We start from the raw sequence: 21,688 nt of genomic DNA on the forward strand, positions 1-21,688 counted from the left end.
CCATTCTGTATCTGGATATAGTTTGTTGGCTTGGATTGTCTGAGACAGAGGCTCATTACGTAGTCCTGGCTAGCCTTGAACTTCTGACAATCCCGTATGCCACTATATCCAGCTATTTCTAGTTTCCCTTTTATTTATTTAATTTTTTAAAGTTAGTGGTATCTTTCTGGTATTCTCCCAACTGAATCGCTCCAAGTTAGATCAAAGACTCAGGCGGTACATAGCCAGGAAATGGTAGCTCTGCCCATCTTCTGGAAGTTTCTACTAGCCATGGGAATCTAGCAACATCTTCAGCTATAATCTAGCAGAATAGGTTCTTGCTACAAGATTTTAGCAGGGAAAGATGAGGATGGCATCATTATAATCTCCCTAAATTATTTGCTGGTTAGTTATACATGGTTTCTCCAATCAGTTAATTAACCTCAAAATAACATTATATTATATTACTGTTTTTTGAGTACCTCAACTTGTCATATTTTGGTAATATTTTATTTTATTTAAATATCTCTCTACCTATTAGTGTGGAGAGAGGCACTAGAGAGAGGCATTTCTGCTCTAACATGTTTCTTAAAAACCCTTTGTTCTAGAAAGCTGTGTACCCAGGGCAATAGGCCCTGTCGGGACAATAAGATGGGACAGAGTTCATACGTATTCGACTTTGTGGGTTTATGTTCATCACATAAGAGATCCTGGACCTCACCTGAGCAGCAAGCTTACGTATCTTCAAAAGGGCATTTGTAAACTGCTAAATTATGGGAAAGGGGCAAAATGTGTATACACTGGCAAGAAGCATGTGCTTCATGCCTCAGGCGTACTGACTTATGCTTGTGACCTAGGCTAGCGGGGAGCAGACAAGGGAGCAGACTCAAGTATTGTGTCCTCCTGTGGTTTGCCATGTTTAGTGGTTGGGTAGGCTGTGTTTCCCCATGGTGTTTTGAAATGTAAAGCATTTCAATGTACTAGAAAAAAAAATCTATAAGCCAGCAAAAATTTCAATTTATATTTGCCCGCTTGCTAATTGTAGGCACTCCTCTGAGCTATAACTGATGGGGGGACTGGAACCTGTCCTCCATGACGAGAAACTCAAGGAGCACTTGGTTCCCTTCCTTCCTCTTTTTCTTTGCTTCCTTTTGTGCAGAGCTGGAGATCAAGCCCAGGGCTCTGTGCACACTCAGAGTGCTTTGCCACTGTTAACAGACTTACTTGGACTTCATTATAAGTTTACTGTCTCTTTGCTCACCTCTGTTGAAGCACATACCTTTCTCCTGGGGGGAAAATGTCATAAATGTGTAATTCTTGCAGTAATTCTTTCAGATAGAATTTGTGGATGATAAACTTTGAGTTTTTTGATATCTGAAATTTTTATTTGACTTTTCTACTTGAAGAAATGTTAATTCATGGTCATTTTTCATTGTCTTTTTCCCCTAGAATTGCTGGTGGAAAGTGACGATTTTCTGATTTTTGTGTTACCATAGATAACCTATTTCTTTTTTTTCTTCATAGAAACTTTTACAACTTTGTGTATTCTTATCTTTTCTGAAATTTAACAGTTGATGTTTATTTAACTTTCTTTTTCACACTGTCGAAAACTTAGGATCTTTCTGTGTAGTGAATATCTTTCCTACACACTGTGATACTCTGAGATGACTCAGTTGGAAAGTGTTTGCCATGCAAGCCTAAGGGCCTGAGTTGTGGTCTGGATGCCCAGTGTGAGTCTGTGAGCCCAGAGCGGGGAGGTGGAGATGGAGCTCCCTCTCGCCTGCTGGCCTGCCAGGGTAGCCGAATCCAAGAACTCCAGGTTGAGCGAGAGCCCATCTTAATGAGTAAAGTGCTATAAAGAAAGTTTTAAATAAAATAATAAAACTATTAAGTGGAGGAGTAGGAGGTGAATATGATCGAAATACATTATACAAAATTCTCAAGGAACTAATAAACAAAAACACCCTGCCAACTGTGTTTTTACACACACACACACACACACACAATCTGTTAACTATGGAAAAATAAGAGGTTTTTTGAACTGATTAGAAAACAAACCTCATTTCTCACACAGTTTATACATTGCGTGTGTGTATCATTTACGTAGTTATATATGTATACAGTTATATATGTATACATGCCATTCATATATAGGCTACACTAGCCACACACACATTATACATACATTTTGTGTGTGTGTGAGTGCGTGTGTGTGTGTGTAAAGAGAGAGAGAGAGACAGACAGACAGACAGACTGACTGAGACTTTTGAGACAGGGTCTGATTTATCCCAGGTTGGCTGTGGAATTCCTTTTATAGCCAAGGATGACCTTGACCTTATGACCTCCGGCTTCTACCTCTCGAATGCTGGAATTGTGGGTGTATGTCACCAGGCCAGGTTTTATGCAGTGCTGGGAATTGAACCCAGGACTTCGTGCATGCTCAGCAAGCACTCTATCAACTGAGCTATACTCCCACGTGTGTATCTTTCTATATTTATAAGTACTATTAGTGGAGAGAATAGAACATATACTAGATTTATCTTGATCCTTTCTCTCCAGAGTAAATATTGTTAAATCTGTCAAAATGCACAGCTGTCTCCTGTGTTCTTTAGTACTGCATTATGCTTCTCCTGTGTTTTAACAGGTAGATATAATGATATAAAAACCTATTCAGGCTTATCCCTTCCACTATAAAGGGAGACATCGAGTGGTAATCACCAAGGTTCTATTGCTTACAAGGGTTTTTTTGTAGTTGAGCTCATGCTGTTAAAACCACATCTATGCTATAAATACTTACTGAGTGCTGTGTCTAGCTATATGGCTGAAAATGTGACTATATGTTGGTCTTAACCCTAGAAAATCTCAGTCTAGAGAGAGGGCCAGCTTCGTAAGCATGTGCACAGTGCTGCATAGAAGGGAGAATTAAAGAACAACTGACTGAAATCTTGAGTGGAAATTTCAAGTGATCACTATACTGAAAAACTATACACTTTTTTTTACGTGTTTTTTTTGTTTCTATTTTTAAAAGGTATTTAAGGTAATTTAGGTACTTTGTTTTTGACTGAGGATTGAATTAGGGTCTTGTACATGCTAGATAAGCATTCTGCCACTGGGCTTACCCCTCTAGCCCATAGTGTCGGGTTTCCCCTTAGTAGGTGGTCTGCCTGCCTGTGGAAGCCTCTTGCCTATGTTTCCATGACTGCATTAAAAATTCTGTCAATCAGGCTGGAGAGATGGCTGTCCACTGGCGTCCAGAGTTCAATTCCCAGCAACCATGGTGACTCACAACCACATATAATGAGATCTGGTGCCCTCCTTTGTCCTACATGCAGGACAAAATACTATATACATAAAATAAAAAAAGAATAATTAAAAAAAGAATTCCATCAAATATCAGTGCATGCAGAAAAAGAGGGTCTGAGAAAAGTGAGTAACGGTACTGCATGTGTGGTGGGCATTCAGGAAGATTCTCTCAACTACACTTTGTTTTTTTGCAGTGTTCATAGTTGGGATCATGTAACTCAAGGTCTGATAGAATTTGGTTTCATCTTGATGGATTCCTATGGGCCAAAGAAGATTCTTGATGGAAAAGCTGTTGAAATTGGCTCCAGTCTTTCTAAAATGACAAACCAGCATGCATGTAAGCTGGGAGCTGATATCTTGTTGGAAACCTTTAAAGTAAGTGTATTGGCTAGTTATGTTAACTTGACCCAAACTAGAGTTATCAGAGAGGACGGAGCCTCAGTTGTGAAAATACCCCCATAATGTCAGGCCTTAGGCAAACCTATAAGGTATTTTCTTATTAGTGATTAATGGGGGACGGCCCAGCCTGTTGTGGATGGGGCTGCCCCTGGGCTGGTGGTCCTGGGTTCTATAAGATAGCAGGCTGAGCAAGCCAGGGGATGCAAGCCAGTAAGCAGCACCCCTCCATGGCCTCTGCATCAGCTCCTGCCTCCAGGTTCCTGCCCTGCTTGAGTTCCTGTCCTGACTGCCTTTGATGATGAACTGTGATATAGACACACCAGCAGAACAAACCCTTTCCTCCCCAAGTTGCTTTGGTCATGGTGTTTTATCACAGCAGTAGTAACCCAAGTATAAATAGAGCAAGATGCTGCTTGGGAGTTTGACAGATAAGGAAGTTTGACAATGGCAGAGTGTGTGTGACAGCTTAGGATGGAGTCGAAATCGTACAGATCCAGGTTGGTGAATACATTCTCAGCTTTCTTTTTATTTGTGTTGGGAGAGGGAAAGGTATATACATGTGAGTGTGCAAATACACTTCCCTTGTGTGCACATGTGTGCAGAGACCAGCACAGAATGTTGGGTGTCTTCCTCTAATAGTTTTCACTTTATTGCCTCAAGACAGGACTTTTCACTAAATCAGAACCTTAATTTTAAATGGGGCATAGGTTTCTCACCCCCACAGCAAATAGTGCGTTAGCTTTTTGACTCTGACAAAGGCCTGGGAATAACAAATTATTTTGACTCAATTTCAGATATTTGAGTCTGCTTGACTGGCTCAATGCCTTGGGCCTAGATGGATTAGAATATCATTCATGGCCGTAGGAGTAGGACAAAGGAGGCTACTCGGCTGACGGTGGCTGGAAAATGGAGAGACAGACACACAGAGAATGCACAAAGAGTCAAAGAAACAGGAGAGAGACAGACAGATACCAAGTCAAGCCTGTACTAGGTAGATTGTTCCTTCTTTCTTTTTCCATCTGTCCTGTACCTACTGCTAATTTCTGCCCATGTTCAGGGCAGTCTGTCTTTCCTCAAGTGCTGGCCATGTGTCAGCTGTGCTAGATGTGTTTCGGACTAACATAACAAAATCAGTTGATGACCATGCCTTTAATCCTAGCACTCAGGAGGCAGAGGCAATCAGATCTCTATGAATTCTTTGTGAGTTAGAGGCCCAGCTTGGTCTACATAGCGAGTTCCAGGACAGTCAGAGCTACATAAAGAGACCTTGTCTTCAAACCAACATCAAGTTTTCCATCAAGAAGAACCATCATGGCCCTGGGGAGATGGCTCAGCATGTAAAAGCACTTGCTCTTGTGGAAGACCTGTTCTGTTCCCAACATCCCGTGGTGGCTGCAGCCCTCCGTATTCCAGTTCAAGGGTGTCCAGTGCCTTCTTCTAGCCTCCTTGGGAAACAGGATGCATGCATGTGATGCACATACATACACATGAGGCAGAACACTCACACACATAAAAAGAATCTTTTAAAGAGAAACATGGCAAACAATATTCTTAGGCTAAGATTTTGTTTCAAATCTTTTTTAAATCAAGACGCTCCGTTTGATTTCAGTAGTGTTAGCCATATCAAAATACCTGTAGAGCACATAGCTGCTGTTAAACCACTCGCAGTCCGAGTCTAAAATATTTTGCTATCAAAGTAATCAGATTCAAGCAAGAGTTTTGATAAAATGCACGTAAACTTTCATAAGTTTTTGAGTACCTGCTGTGCTTCTTGGAGCTGAGAAGACATTGATTAAGGTTTGTTTCTAAAACTTACCACGGGCTTTTAATATTGATGTTTTAAAAGAAAAGTTGTGTCAGAAATGTGGCCGTAGACTGCACTGGATACCTAAAGTCAGAATAGTCCTTGATGTGAACTCCAGACTTCACAAGTACTTTTGGGTTAATACAATAAATATTTCCTGTACCGAACAAATCATTTGGATGCAGATTGAGAGAGATATGATTCTGTTCTCTAGATGATTCCTGTCATATCCTGACTTGTCTGAAAAGTTGGATTTTGTACATATCGGAATATTCTTGTCCTGCCTAACATGCATTGATGCTGTAGCAAGCTGCGTCACCCAGGCATGTTTTGTTGATTCTGTTCTTTTTAGATCCACGAGATGATCAGACAAGAAATCCTGGAGCAAGTCCTCAATAGAGTTGTTACTCGAACGTCCTCTCCCATCAGTCATTTCTTAGGTACTGAACTTCAAGAAGATGAGTTCTTACGACTATTTCCTTTTAAATGTCATAATGATTCAGTCTGGGGGCATCTATGGGGTTGAAGAGATGGCTCAGTGGTTAGCACTTGCCATGTTCTACTGGGGGTTGAGTTCAGGTCCTACGAACCCTTGTGAATGCGAGGTGGGCAGGGTGGCCTATTTGTAATTTCAGCCTCAAGAAGTGGGGACAGGGAATCAGAATCCCCAGAGCAAACTGACTGGCATAACTAGTCATTTTGATGGGCTGCAGGTCTGACTGGGAGACCTTGCCTTGATGAACAAGGTGGAAGGGGATAGAGAAAGATTCCCAGTTTCAACCTTCAATCTCTATATGTGTGTGCAAAACACGTGTACCCACTCACATATGCAGCATGTGCATATACACTCATGGACACCACACACACACACACACACAGAGACACACACACACACACACATACACACACACACACAAGAAATGGAAAAAAGGAAATAACAAAACTTGTCTAAATCTATTACCTTTTTCTTACCCCCAACTTTGCTAAAAGCTCTGTTGTTTGACCTGTTTCAGCTTCTCTGAGACTTCTGAAGTCCTCGGAACTAATGTTTCTTACCACATCTATGACCAGATTTTTCCACCTTTTTTATTGGCAACTTTTCTTTAACCCTTAAATTTTAGGGTTCTGTAAAGTTCAATAATTAATATTTTATTATGCCTTTTAACTTTATGGTGTCTAATTGGTATAATTGCCACATTTAAAGCATGACAACTTAATGACCTTTAGTGTGTGTGTGTGTGTGTGTGTGTGTGTGTGTGTGTGTGTGTACTGTGAAGCTGTTAGCATAGTCAGTTTAGGCACTGGGGAAGCAGAGCTGAGCAGCGTAACTAGGTACCGCTGCACCCGTTAGAATGCATGAGATTAAAAATGGTCAGGAGTAATGGCACATGCCTTTCACCCCAGCACTAGGAGGCTGAGGCAGGAGCATCTCTGTGAGTTCAAGTAACAGGCTAACCAAAGCTACGTAGACCAAGCCTGTTTCAAAAAAAAAAACAAAAACAAAAACCCACATCAAATGTTGGTGGCAATATTGAGTAACTAGAAACTGTTGGAGAAAGGTAGAGGGTATATTTAAAAAAAAATGTAAAATTGGAAATATAAAAAAATTAGACTTCATCAAATTGTAAAATTTCCTTTCTGTGTGACATTACTATAAAACTTGAAGTCAGTCCAAGGCTGGGTGACAGTGTACAGAGCACATGGCTGGCTGGGTCCTGGCCCTAGCTCTGCATGGTATCTGTCAGTGGCTGCCCTGGCTCCTGGCAGTCATCATTTTACAGCTTCTTCTTCCTGACCACACTGGGGTTCCCACCCAGGCTTCTTCCATTGTGTACTGCTTCACTGCGGGATTCCGATTTTGTTTTCTTTCCTGTGCTTGTCTTGCAAGTAGATTCTTCTTCCTTTGGTTAGAAACTCAGGTGATTAATTTCACACCTGTCTCTCTTCTCTCTGTTGAAAAGTACTAAGCTCTAAGTTTTCCTTTAAATGTCCCGGCATCTCGCCTACATTTCTGAAGTTCCCCTGTAGTCCAAAGCTCTTTAAATCTCCCTGTGGTTTGTCCTTTAATCCAGAATAGTAAAGTTGTGGGAGAGGTAATTGAGGACTAAGCACCAGGCCCGTGAAATATCTGAGACCAGGCTGGCTTCAAACCTGCAATCCTCCTGTCTCAGCCAAGTGGGTCATTAGTGACCAGTATCAGAAGACGTTCATTTTCTTTTTTTCGTTTTATTTTGTGTATGAGTGATTTGTCTGCTTGTGTGCATACGTACCACTTGCATGCTTGGTGCCCTCCAAGGTCAGAGGAGGGCATCAGATCTCCTGGAACTGGAGTCATAGATGGTTGTAAGCCTCCACATGGGTGCTGGGATTTGAACCCTAGTCCTGGAAGAACAGCTGAGCCATCTCTGTAGCCCTGTCTCGGTCATCTTTTTCCCCTTTTTTTTTTTTTTTTTTTTTTTTTTTTTTTGAGCTGGGAACCAAACCCAGGGCCTTGTGCTTGCTAGGCAAACACTCTACCACTGAGCCAAATCCCCAACCCCTTTTTCCCCTTTCAAGACAGTGTTTCTCTGTGTAGGCCTGGCTGTCCTGGAATACTCTGTACACCAGACTGGCCTCAGACTCAAGAGATCCGCCCGCTTCTGCCTCCCAGTTGCTGGGACTAAAGGAGTGCACCACTGATACCTTGCTCAAGGTCATCTTTTAATTCCCTTTATCTTTTTAAGGTGTCATCTTGTTACTGGGTTTCTGACTTGTGACCAGAGAACACACTTTGTATGAGGTTAATTCTCATAAAGTTCTTCAGTCACAACCTCTGGTTGGTTTCTGAATTGACGTTGTACCTCTCCCTGTAGCACTCCGTGTTCTCTGGCCCTGAACCAGCAACCAGATTAGTGCTCTCAAAATACCAGTAACTCCGCCTCTGGAATCAGTATGTCCTTCTCCAAATTATCGCCTCTCATTAGATGTGGTAATGATACCCACTGCAGTCTGGAGGTGGAGGTAGGAGGATCGCAAGCTTGAAGCCAGCCTGACCTCAGATATCTCTCAGGCCTGGCGTTTAGTCCTAACCCACCTTTCCCACTGCCTTTCCTCTTCTGGATCCTTCCCCATCACTAACTCCCCTGGCCCTCTGACTCTGTGCTGGTCTGTCTATCTTAGACTTTTGCACAGAGTCTGCCATCCTGAGTTTCTATGCACTTAACTAGGACTAATCCCTCAGAGCCTCAAAGATTTCTTTCTCTTTCTCCTCTAAGATGCTTGCAAGGACCTTGTTGTGCATTTCCTGTTTAAATTCTGTTTTTACTCTTTGTTAGATAAAACATGTTTGGAATTATCAGAGACTTGATACTCTGTTATTTTTTCTCTTTTGAGATATTTTTGCTTGTACAAAATATTTTACAAAATATTTCACACTTGTGCAATCAGTGTAATGAGCTGTTTTCTTCCTCTTAGACATTTTAATTTTGTTATTTTGTATTATCACAGAAATGATAAAATACCTGGTAACATTGGGGAAAAGTATGCACGGCCAGTAGAAAGATACATTTAAAAAACAAAAACAAGAACAAAAACCCATGGGGCTGGAGGAATGGCTCAGTGATTAAGAGCACTGGCTGCTCTTCCAGAGGTCCTGAGTTCAATTCCCAGCCACTACATGGTGGCTCACAACCATCTATAATGAGGTCTGGTACCCTCTTCTGGCCTGTAGACATACGTGCAGGCAGAATGCTGTATACATAATAAACAAATAAATCTTTTATAAAAACCACCCTTGACATTTCTTTCCTCATACAGACTTTAGATACTTCCTTATCTTTATTTTATAGTTATGTAAGGCAACTAATTATAGATTCTGTTTTCAGACTTGTTTTCAGATATCATCATGTATGCACCTTTAATTCTTCAGAGCTGTTCCAAAGTCACAGAGACATTTGACTATTTGTCCTTTCTGCCCCTCCAGACTGTGCAAGGGCTGCTCAAGGCGGTGCAGGTAGGTCAGGTGACACACCAGATAGCTTCTGAAGCCTGGGCTTTCACTATCCAGTTGGGAAAGTCTGGTACAGCTTTTATAAAAATGGATGTCAGAGCTCCTGTTTTCCTTGAGTGTAACAGTTTGGTATTGAAAGGCTAAAGGCAGAGAGACAGATGTGTCCCAAGTCCCCCTTCTTTACAGCTCTGCTTTTCTTCCGCTCACTTTCAGGTTAGTTGAGTACTTGAAAGTCTCAGAGATTAGTGCACACAGGGGGTTCATGAAGTCACTGGAAGGTACTGTGTTTGATTGATTGATTGATTTTTGAAATAGGGTCTCACTCTATAGCCCAGGCTAGCCTGGAACAACCCATTATGTAGTCAAAGCTGGCCTCAAATTGGTCCAGTTCTCCTGCCCTAGTCTTTCGAGCAGCTGGGAACACAGGCCTGCCTCACCATGCCTGACAGTAACAACTTTCAACTGTGTCAAAGTGTACAGTTGTCTCTGTGGTCAGGAGTAGTCAACCTTGGCCACACATGTAAGACAGACCCGAAAGACAGATGCACAGAGTCCTAATGGCATTCACAGCAAGGGGCTTTGCTAACGAGAGGTGACCTGCTCCATTCCCAGCCACTTCTCAAGATCAGCATGTCGATGAGAGACTCCTTGATCCTCGTCTTGAGGAAAGCTTTGTTTGCCAGGTATGTTGTAGATCCCTGAGACGGCAGGGAGCTAAGCCTTCCAAGTAAGTTGTCTCTGCTGCCTCTCGCGCGGCGCCCCTCCCCTCACACGAGATCCCTAATTCAACACAGCCCTCTCAGCAGGTGAGGAAGCATTCTGCTAAAGGTCATCAGGCAACCTCTGGAGGTGTAAAACAGTACAGGTCGCATGTGTATAAGGACAGCTGGGCTTAGACTGATAAGTAACTAAAGGTCAGACAGCATGTGCATGTGGTATGTGGCAGTGGGAATAGTCTACCAGCCATGTTGGTAACCTTCAGTACCCTGCTGTTCCTCCCCTAGAGTAACCTTCATGGAAAGGCTTGCAGGCATGAGCTGATCACCATGCCAAGGGGAAAGGAGGAAAGAACGCTGGAGAAAAGGATCTCACTTTAGTAGGCAGCAGAATCGTGGCTCAGTCACTCATGGACCAGAGTATTAACGAGGGGCCTTAGAGCTCATCTGGGGCCTCCTGGTCCCTCTTTATTGTTTAGTATTTCATTTAAGCTGGAGATTATTGATAGTGTCTCCTAAGAATGTAGTACCGTGTCGCGTGGAAGGCCTTTGATACTTAGAGGATAGGGTACCCAGATACCCAGCTAGCCGTGTCGTAACGCACACCAACACGTCTAGAGGAATGGCAAGCAAGTAGCCGTAGTCTCTGTACTAGAACTGACAGTTCTTTATACTCCTCACCCAAAGCATGCCTGCTACACAGGATTCTATAACATCTGTAACACACGCTGGTCACTGAGATGCGGGCAGCAGCTGTTAGTTTTGGGATGGTGGGTTTATATGATATCAAATACTGGATCCTGTGTAAGCAAAGGATTCGTGTGGAGCAGTACACACATTCAGATACAGCAAAACTCAGCAGTTTACTCTGCTGCTCAGAATGCAGATTCCAGTTCCAGCCCACTTCGTATCTCAGGATCTTCTGTTTGCCATGGAGTCTTGCAAGCAGAGAGAAGTGCAGCTAGTCCGGAGGTTAGGAAGATAAGGCAAACCGGTCGGCTGCTTCCCCATGCCGCTCATTGCTCTGAACGCCTGGTGCCTCACTTTGCGCTTGTAAATTCAGTTAGGCTTGACTAGCACTTGCTCGCCCGTTCACCGGCTACATAGTCCTAGTGCGAGCTTAGATAGCTTAGTACTGTTTTGTTCCAAATTGCATATTCCTGTGGTGCTAACTTCTCTGTGTATACCCCCCCCCCCCCCCCCGGCCGAGCTAGTCAGCTGGATGCCCGGAAATCTGCTGTTGCTGGGTTTTTGCTGCTCTTAAAGAACTTTAAAGTCCTAGGCAGCCTGCCGTCCTCACAGTGCACGCAGTCTATTGGTGTTACACAGGTAAGGGGGCCTCACAGTGACTGTCACTGAACATTCATGACCAGTCCAAACACAGAAGTCACCTTTTTCATTCCTCCTCCCGTAGCTCGGGCTGCCCTGGAGCTTGCACTGGTCCTCGTGCCTCTGGCTCCTGAGAGCTGGAACTGCAAGTGTGAGGGCTGTCATCACCCCAGACTTAACAGTAGGGGTTTGCTCTGTGTTAGACTGCTGTCTAATGTGGTAGACAGTGGCTTTCACGATAGACACTTGACTGACATGTGACTAGTCCAAATAGAGTTGTGCTGCATACATAAATTCATGTCTATTTTCAAGATTTAGAGTGAGATAAAAACATTTTCATTCATTTTATATTGAATTACATACATGTTAATATTATTAACTTACCTGCTTTATTGTGCTTTTTAGCTATTTATATTTATATATTACAAAATTATACATTATATGCATATAATTACATATTAGCTATATATATTGTCTATTATGTATAGCTACATAAATTTACTTTTTCAAGGTTTTATTTATATGTGTTTCTCTTGCCTGCTTGTGTGTGCACAACTCAACAAGACTGCCCACCTCTAGAGCTCTTTGGAGTTTTTAGATAGAAAGAGCTCAGCTTTTTTTTTTAATGGAAGTCTTAGGTTTTTAATAAAATCATGAAGATCATAACGACAGGATTGTCTTGGGAAGGGGTAGTTTCCTTCCTGAGGAGCTAGCACTGTTCAAGTAAGCCTTAAGGAGCATAGAGTCAGTCTTGTCGGAACGGTTTAATCCTAGTCTGTTTCACACCAGACCGAGTGATAGGGAATGCATGGTGATGGTGGTCGCATCGGCATCTGCCCCTGCTTTTAGCTCAGGGAAAGCCAGGCCTAGTCTGCTTCCCCGTGAAGAGCACAACCTCCTTAACAGAAACTGCCTGAGAAGGCTGGACACAAGCTGCCACCTCCCTTTCAGGTGCACGTGGACGTTCACAGCCGATACAGCGCTGTCGCCAATGAGACCTTTTGCCTCGAGATCATAGACAGCTTGAAAAGATGCTTGGGGCAGCAGGCCGACGTCCAGCTTATGCTTTATGAGGTGAGTAAGGAGAGGGCAAGGAACAGTCGGCCTTCCAGAGAGTAACCCTCCTTAGGACAGTAGATGTGTTCTTCTGCAGCTAGTCAGTGGGTAGTAACAGCGAATCCAGAAGTTAAGTTGTGAAATTGTAAATGGTTGCTATACTGTAACCGTTTGTTTTTTTTTTTTTAATTTGAAGTATTTAGATATATTGCTAACTTACCAGTCTGAGTTTAACTCCAAACTTGTCATTTGTGAGTTCTGTCTCTCACACTCCATGTACCCTTACTTTACTGTCCCATTTCAATTTTTTGTGTACCTGAACTAGCATTAAAACTCCCAAGAGCAGGGGTTGGGGATTTAGCTCAGTGGTAGAGCGCTTGCCTAGGAAGTGCAAGGCCCTGGGTTCGGTCCCCAGAGTTCGGTCCCCAGCTCCAGAAAAAAAAAAAAGAACAAAACAAAACAAAAAAAAAAAACTCCCAAGAGCTGGTAGGGTGGACATGGCTTCAGTCCCAGTACTGGTGAGGCAGAGTATCTTAGCTCCTTTTCTGTTGTATGCCAACACCGCCACTGAGGCAGCTTCCGGGAAGAAGTGTTTTCTTGGGGCTTACAGCTCTAGGGGAACGGGAGTTTACCCCTGTCATGGCGTCATGGCAGGGGCACAGCAGCAGCTGACCCTCAGATCACAAGGTGTAAGCAGCAGAGACTACTGTGAGAATGGTGGGAGGCCATTGAAACCTTAAAGCCCACCTCTAGACGCACATTCCCATCCCTCCCATCAGTTCTGCCAACGGGGGACCACATTATTCAAACATGAGGGGGTCATTCTCATTCAAACCACCACACAGAGGCAGGCCGATCTGTGGGTCCTGCCAGAGCTACCTCGAAAAGAAAAAAAAATGTTTAAGATACTTGAGTATAGATAGCAAGGAGACAGTTCAGGGCTCAGCCTTCCCCTTCACAATGGTCTTATCCAGTATCTGTCAGACATGTGAGAGTTGCCGTCCTTAAATCTCCTTCCCTCTCTCCCTCCTTCCTTCTTTTGTATTTGTTTTTTAGGCTCTGTTAGATTCAGTCACGTAATGACAGAATAGTTAGCAAACAGCAGAAAACAGATGCATAGCTCAGCAGTACACACAGTACCCAGTGGTTGAGGACAAACACTGCTATTTCCAGAATGCAAGGTATTCAGGATGCCTGTTTCAGGGTAGATATTTCCTGGAAGCAGTGGAGGGCATCCGGTCCTCTCAGCAGGGAGGATAGGTCAAAGTTCTTTCAGAGGCAGGCTTTGGCTTTTTCCTTTTTCTCTCCCCCAATCAGAACAACCTGTAGCCCAAGCTGGCCTCAAGCTCAGTGCAACTGATGCTTAGATCCCTATGTGCTTGCCTCTACCTCAAGCTGGAGGGCTACAGGGGACCGCTGCCACCCCTGAAGCTCATTTGACATCCTAGAACAATGTTTCGAGAGCAATAGAAGTTGGTAGATGCTGGAATTTTCAGGTTTGTTAGAATTGCTTTAAGTTGGGGCTGGAGAGATAGCTCAGGGGTTAAGAGCACTGACTACTCTTCCAGAGGTCCTGAGTTCAAATCCCAGCAACCACATGGTGGTTCACGACCATCTATAATGGGATCCGATGCCCTCTTCTGGTGTGTCTGAAGACAGCTACAGTGTACTCACATACATAAAATAAATAAATACTTTTTTAAAACATTGCCTTAACTTATGAAGGTGACTGGGAGAGGGAAATGCTGGTTGCCAGGAAGTGAAAATCCAAAGTGAAAATAGGACTCTGGGACTGGCTAGCCAGTCCAGGAGCCCTGAGCATTCTGTCTCAAACACTACTATGGTAGAGAGCGATCGAGGAGGGCACCCATTACTGACTTTTGGCTTACATTTGTACACACACGCACACACACAAATTTGTTTTGTGGTATTGCCAATTCTACTGTTCATATATACAAATCTATCTAAAATTTATATAGGTTTATCATCTAACTTTATGTTGTAATCGTTTTTTCATTTCACTAAATTTTCTCTGGCAGCATGATTTTTGAGGCCAGATGAAATATTTTGGATACATTGTGTAGCAATTGATATTCTTGCCATGTGTTTGCAGATGCTATCTCTGTCTGTCTGTCTGTCTGTCTGTCTGTCTCTCCCTCATCGTGTCTGTTACTCTTGATATTAGTTGTAATCTCACTCTTAAATATCAGATGAAGCCAAGATCTTCTGTCCCAGTGAGCCACTTCTCTAACCCTAAATTTTTAAAATTTATTTTCATTATTTTTAATTGTGTATGTGTTTGTATATGTCTGTGTGTGTGTGTGTCTGTCTGTCTGTTGGTTTGTGTATGTGAGAGGAATGCCTCTGAAAGCCAAAGGTGTTGGATCCCCTTGGAGGTGGAGTTACAGGCAGTCGCGAACCTCCTGTTGGTACTGGGAATGGAACTTAGGTCCTCTGCGAGAGTAGTAAGTGCTAATAACCACGGAGCTGTTAATGGAGGGAGGTAGGCGTAACAACCACATCTATAACCCCAGCACTGGGGAGACCCAGGTAGACGGGTCATAAAAAATTCGAGGCAGCCTGGGCGACACAGGCCTTGGCACAGATGCACACATGCACATGCAGACATATCCTTGTTCAACATTCCTTTATGCTAAAGTCCTTTAGAGTCTCTCAGCAAACTAGTCAGGAAGGAACTTAGAAAAGGCATTTAGGAAGCTGAAGATAGCCACAGAAGGAATGTTCTCTCTTGTGATGAGGAGCGAAGGTGTTCTCTGTGTTTCCTTCATCCCCGTAGTTGAGATGCTGTCCCCCACAATAGATCAGGAAAAAGAATTAAAGGCACAGGGATTTAAGAGGGGGAACTAAAGCTGCATCGATGTGCATAGTATTAATCTATTCGAAGTGTTAGGAAGATAAAAGATCAACAGTGTGAAGGTTTATTATAATTACACATCCTAGCGCTGAATAGCCAGAAATTGAAATAAAGTAGTTAAAGCAGATTGAAAGGAAACACTTAAATAAAAGATATGACATGCTTGCAGATTGCTCAGTATTGGTGGTATTTAAGTCTCAAATCTGCAGATGCAGCGCAGCTCTAGCGGAAACTCAGAATGCTGTTTGTAATGTCTGTGTGGGAAGAAAATCTAAGGGGCTGGCGAGTTGGCTCAGCAATTAAAGAGCTCCTAGCTCCTCCAGAGGACCTGAGGCTCCCAGCCCTGTTTCACGTGACTTCTAGCAGCTCCTGGGAATTCAGTGCCTCTTATGGCCTCCACATACATGGCACAGCCTCCAGCCTTCATTCCCACACCCACACCCCGCACCCCAAGAAATCTAATAGGAACTGAGACTGGGTAAGAAAGAACGAGCTTGTCTCTGTGTTGCTCCTAGGGCTTCTACGATGTCCTTCGACGGAACTCGCAGCTGGCTAGTTCAATCATGCAGACTCTCTTCTCGCAGGTAAGATACATTTTTTGTGGGTCACGTAGGGAAATCAGATGAAGTATTGAGATGCTGTGGGGCTGTCGTGCCTTTGGGTTGTTTTGTGTGAATTGTCCCTTCCCAGCTGCCGTACTACTGTCCTCTAACTCTTCCTTGAGTTCTCAGTCTGCTCCTTAAGTCAGAAGGACACTCTGGAACCATTTCAGTTTTATTTCATGTATTTATGATCTTTTGAGGCATAGTCTCAGATAACCCAGGCTGTGACTCAAATGCATTTTTTTTTTTTTTGGTTCTTTTTTTAGGAGCTGGGGACCGAACCCAGGGCCTTGCGCTTCCTAGGCAAGCGCTCTACCACTGAGCTAAATCCCCAACCCCTCAAATGCATTTTTTTATAGTAGAAGCTGTCTTGAATTTCTCATTTTAACTCAGCCTCCAAAGTGCCAGGGTTTCAAATATACACCACCACTTGAGGCTAGAGTTTCAAAGAAAAAATTTTGTTTGGTTGGTTCTTTTGGGGTAGGATCTCTATATATCCCTGAGTATCCTGGGCCTCAGTATGTAGACCAGGCTGGTCTTGAACTTAGAGATATCCTTGAGTCTCTGCCTCCAAAGTGCAGGGATTAAAGGTATGTGCCACCAAACCCAACTCAAAAAAAAAATTTTTTTTAAAGATTTATTCATTTATTATATATAAGTACACTGTAGCTGTCTTCAGATACACCAGAAGAGGGCATCAGATCCCATTACAGATGGTTGTGAGCCACCATGTGGTTGCTGGGAATTGAACTCATGACCTCTGGAAGAGCAGTCGGGCGCTCTTAACCGCTGAGACATCTCTCCAGCCCTCAAAAAATGTTTTAAATTAATGAAATACTTCAAAGGGCCATCAAGATGGGATGAATTCAGATAGAGACATAAGATACACATAAATATTTATCAAGTGTTACCAGAATCTTTTTTAACCAGCTATATAATGTTTATTCTCCACTGGGAGAATAGGCCCCCAGTCCATCATTTTCCTGCAAATGGATGTGAACTGATGCAGCCTCATCCTCCATTGCTTCCTGGTGATTCTGGGGAAAAAAAAAAATCCGTTTGAAATCAGGGTCTTAGATATGTGGAAATTATTGGGAAATTCACTGGGTCTTGGTATGGTCCTCTGTAAATTTTGTACCCCAGTAGCTAAATTATATCTTTCAAGCATCTTCACACTTAAGAATTACAAGCCGTGTTTGAAGGCTTAGGACAGTACTTTCCCAATTCTCCTGACTCAGAAGTGAAGAGAACAGAGGTAAATAACGGCCAGCATTCTTTCAAGCTCTGTTGTGTGCCAAGTCATGCCTGAAGTTCCTTCGGTGTGTTGATAGTTAATCCTCATACAGCTTTAATTTTACCAGTAGACTCGTTTTTCAAGTGAGGGCCCAAGGTTTGGAGAACTATCAAAATCAGTAGTAAATGGTAGTAAGTTTTAGACTCATCAGGCAGTCAGACTCAGAAGTCTAGACTCTTTAAAATCTTTTATTTGTTAATGGCTTCACATGTGTATATAATATCTTGATCACCCAGTTCCCCCAGCACCCCCAACCCGTTCCCCGCCCACCTTCTTGTCTTCTCCTCTTTTCGAGTTGTAACCCACTGAGTCCAATGCATCCTGCAGCCTGTATTCCTCATCGGACTTCCCTGAGAATGCTAACCGCCTTTGCAGGCGAGGGACTGATGTGAATGGAGCAAAAGTAAAGTAAGAATGTTACCCTGACAGTGCTATGAGTGCATGCAGGCAGGCCAGACGATAAGATGTATTAGGTCATCCTTCAGGCAGTTGGGAAAGGTGCTTTAGGAAGGCTAAGGTGCCGTCAGCTTCAACAGTTAAAACCTCGAGTAGTCACGAGTCGTGCCTTTTCTGTCTGTACACAGTTGAAACAGTTCTATGAGCCAGAGCCTGATCTGCTCCCTCCTCTGAAACTGGGAGCTTGCGTTCTGACCCAAGGAAGTCAGACCTTTCTCCAAGAGCCGCTGGTAAGACTCGTCGGCCCCTGCAGCCACTGTCCCCTTGTCAGTGGTAAGGTTGATCTACAGCTGGTCCTATTCTCCCTGAAGTTTCTCCAGTTCTTTCCAGGAGTTTTTACTTTTCCGTGTCAGTTATTTGTGACCTATCATAAGATTGATTTATTGTACTTGGTGTGTATGAGTCTTTGCCTGCAAGGATATATGTGTGCTATAGATGTGCCTGGTGCCTAGAGGCATTAGATTCCTTGAAACTGGAGTTGTGAACCGCAGCATGGTTGCTGAAACTGGAACCCAGATCCTCTAGGAGCAACAAGTGCCACTGCTGAACCATCTCTCCAGCCCCTACTTTGGATCTCTTGGTCAAGTAGGACTTCAACTAATCCTGACAAGGACCTCTTCCTAAGAGTGTCCTCTCTGTCACTTACAGACCCTTGGTTATACACCATTGGAAGTAGAGATGCATGGGGAGTGAACAGATCTGCTTCCCTAGTCTGTAGGGAGAGCATGGCTTCACTTGAGTTATTCTATGCACTCTGGGATGACCCTAGCTTCAGAAAGGTGGGAAGGGATGGCAAAAAGTGACTTAGAACACAGGTTGAGGAACGGGGAGAGCTGAGTCTTCGTTAGCATAGCTTCAGTGCCACAAGATGTTCCGAGCAGCCTTCTAAGGTGCTGTGTTTGCGTCCCAAAAGCTCCCTCGGCATAAACCCCTGTCTTCAGAACAGCTTTCAGGGCTTGGGAACTGGAGGCCGTTTAACTTCCTATCGGGGGCTCACACCAGGAAGGCATGCATGGAGTTTCATTCTGAAGTGTGAACTCCTTATCGGACCAGCGCTCAGTGCTCAGTGCTCGGAAGGCGGAAGGGTGCAAGAAACGTCTCTCAGTTCACTCACACCTCTCCAGCTTTGTTAATTCAGATGGACCTGCTGTGTGGCCCAGCAAACAGCGTGAGCTTCACAACAGCTTCACAGGCTGCCATGGTTTGTTTCCTTCTACAGGGTCATCTGCTGTCTTGCATTCAGCATTGCTTGGCCTGGTATAAGAGCAGAGTAGTTCCCCTGCAACAAGGAGATGAAGGGGAGGAGGAGGAGGAGGAGGAGGAGTTGTACCATGAGCTGGATGACATGTTGGAGTCCATTACTATCAGAATGATCAAGAGTGAGCTAGAAGACTTTGAGCTGGTAATTGCTAAGTCCTCAGACGTACGGACCCATGGAGGCTTTGATACCATGGTGATTTGTATCTGTCTTTTAGGATAAGTCAGCGGATTTCTCTCAGAACAATAATGTCGGCATCAAGAATAACATCTGTGCGAGTCTTGTAATGGGAGTGTGTGAGGTTCTAATGGAATATAATTTCTCCATAAGTAATTTCAGGTAAGGATTACTGTGGCCCTTCTAGCAGTCTTTGTTCTAGCATTATGTTAGACACAAGAGGACCAAAGATGACAATCGTATATGTCTTTTTCTCTTTCTTTTGGCTTTTTTAGACAGGGTCTCACTGCATAGGCCCATAATGGCCTAGAACTTTCATGTAGACCAGGCTGGCTTCATACTCACAGAGATCTGGCCGCCTCTGCCTCCCAAGTGCTGGGATTGAAGGCATGTGCTACCATGCCCAGTTAATGGTATATCTTAATAAATCCAAACTATATACTTTCCTCCAGGCCCATGAATTTTGTGTCCCTGCAAGCTTTCATTTATCCACAGTTCAAAGATCCTGGGTTCACGTACTGCTGACTTTCTGTCACCTTTTGTCCCTGCAAACATTTCTTTAGTGGTAGTACAAGGCTTTCATGGTCTTTGACTGGGAATAAGGGGAAAGCAGAAAAGGCTGTCAGAGATTGCTGTGGCTTGGGAGTACCATGCTGATGAGGTCCATTGCCTCAGTGCTGTGTCTACCTAAGGACACATTGTAGCCTCCTTACTGTCTGAAACCAAAGCGCCTGCCACTGACACTTGTCTCTGGTCTCTTCCTGTTACGCAGCAAGAGTAAGTCTGAGGAGATTCTGAGCCTCTTTATGTGTTACAAGAAGTTCTCTGACATCCTCAGTGAAAAAGCTGGTAAAGGCAAAGCCAAGATGGCCAGTAAGGCCAGCGATAGTCTTCTGTCCATGAAGTTTGTATCTGATCTCCTCACTGCTCTCTTCAGGTAAGAGCCTGCTTGTGAGCCTGCTTCAGTAAGGAGAGCATACACCCCGTCTTCTGTGTCGCCCAGTTCACATCCACAGTTCTTGCTGTATCGGCACACAATAGGAAATAAGTTAGTTTTTAATTTCCTAAACATCAAAGTTGTGTAACCCAAGGTGGGCATTCTACAGAGGGAGGGTGTCCCTCAAAATTGTTGTTCTTCAAGACAGGGTTTTCTCTGGGTAGACCTGGCAGTCCTAGAACTCACTTTGTAGACCAGGCTGACCTCAAACTCAGAAATTCACCTGCTTCTGCCTCCCAAGTGCTGGGATTAATGGCATGTGCCACCACATCTGACTGGACCTCAGAATTATTAAAGCAAATGAAAAGCCAAGGAGTAATGACCAAGAAGGATGGATTTAGTGGTGTTGTAATAAAATCTTAAGTAGTTCATATACAAAGGCACAAAGGGGAAGAAAGGAGAAAACTGAACTAAATAACAAAGGGACAATCAACACTCTAAAAGACCAAGACCATGCTAGAGTGAGGCAGAGTAGCCCTGGCAGTGACTCAGGCTGTGCTGTCTAGAGAGTCATCCATGCAGAGTTTCCTGAAGTGCTGCTGTTCTGAAGTCTCTAGAAAGCCTGACTCCAGACTGAGCAGCAGTAGGGCTTGATCGTCCTCCTTGTAGATGAACACAGCCTGAGGACGTTAGGCAGGCACTCGCCATTCAGCTGGATCCCCAGCCCTTTTTCTGTGGACAGGATCGTGTCTAGTTGCCCAGTCAGCCCTTGAACTTGTAATCCTTCTGTTTCAACCTCAGGCGCTGGGTTACAGACTACACCACCAGGCTTAGCTCCTTCCTTCCTTTACTCTCTCTAGAGACAGCATCCAGAGTCATGAAGAGAGTCTGTCTGTCCTGCGGTCCAGCAGCGAGTTTATGCACTATGCTTTGAACGTTGCTCTGCAGAAGGTACAGCAGCTAACACGAACAGGGTGCGTGAGTGGTCCTGACGGCCAGAACCCAGACAGGATCTTTCAGCACCTCTGTGACATAACTCGGTAAGCCGCCTCACCCTCCAACGGTTTGCCGGCTGGTGTGTTGTGAATTCTCTGAGAAGCTCGGGACAGGACCATTGCTTGTATTGGGAGTGAAGTGTAGTTTCCCATAGTGAGTCTTCTTGTTTGTTCTGTGAGGATTCTTTGTCTCATATAAAATCTTCCTGTGTTCGGGAAGGAAGAGGATATTATTACCTAGTGATTGAATTGTACGTAAAGTAAGCACGATGAGCCTAAATGTACACACCCCTGACAACAGATTAAAAATACTTAAAAGCAAATAAATATAATAGGCTTAGGGCCTGGGGAGGGGAAGACATGGTCAGCGTTATCATCCATCTTGACCGAGTGGACGTCTGTTGACCACTCAGCACTGGCTTCCAAGTACATTCTTTTTGTGTGCACATAGTATTTTGAACAGAGTATACCATAAGAGCTAGAGGACGGCTCAAGAGTTAGGAACTGAACACTGCTATTG

At 43.8% G+C, this 21,688-nt stretch overlaps 1 protein-coding gene across 2 annotated transcripts in view; it reads left to right on the forward strand.

Moving 5' to 3' along the window:
• The window catches only part of Fanci (FA complementation group I), a 56,412-nt gene that overhangs the window by 21,474 nt on the left and 13,250 nt on the right, over nucleotides 1-21,688 (forward strand). For both annotated transcript variants that reach the window (XM_087619900.1, NM_001427670.1), the window contains 12 exon segments: nucleotides 3,477-3,657; nucleotides 5,838-5,925; nucleotides 9,349-9,476; nucleotides 10,086-10,156; nucleotides 11,404-11,518; nucleotides 12,470-12,592; nucleotides 15,965-16,033; nucleotides 17,930-18,031; nucleotides 19,021-19,203; nucleotides 19,277-19,398; nucleotides 20,009-20,173; nucleotides 21,034-21,213. In XM_087619900.1, coding sequence (XP_087476026.1) covers nucleotides 3,477-3,657; nucleotides 5,838-5,925; nucleotides 9,349-9,476; nucleotides 10,086-10,156; nucleotides 11,404-11,518; nucleotides 12,470-12,592; nucleotides 15,965-16,033; nucleotides 17,930-18,031; nucleotides 19,021-19,203; nucleotides 19,277-19,398; nucleotides 20,009-20,173; nucleotides 21,034-21,213 — 1,527 coding nt within the window.

This window comes from Rattus norvegicus, chromosome 1 (genome assembly GCF_021556685.1).
Source record: "Rattus norvegicus strain SHRSP/BbbUtx chromosome 1, alternate assembly SHRSP_T2T, whole genome shotgun sequence".
NCBI classification, from domain to species: Eukaryota; Metazoa; Chordata; class Mammalia; order Rodentia; family Muridae; genus Rattus; species Rattus norvegicus.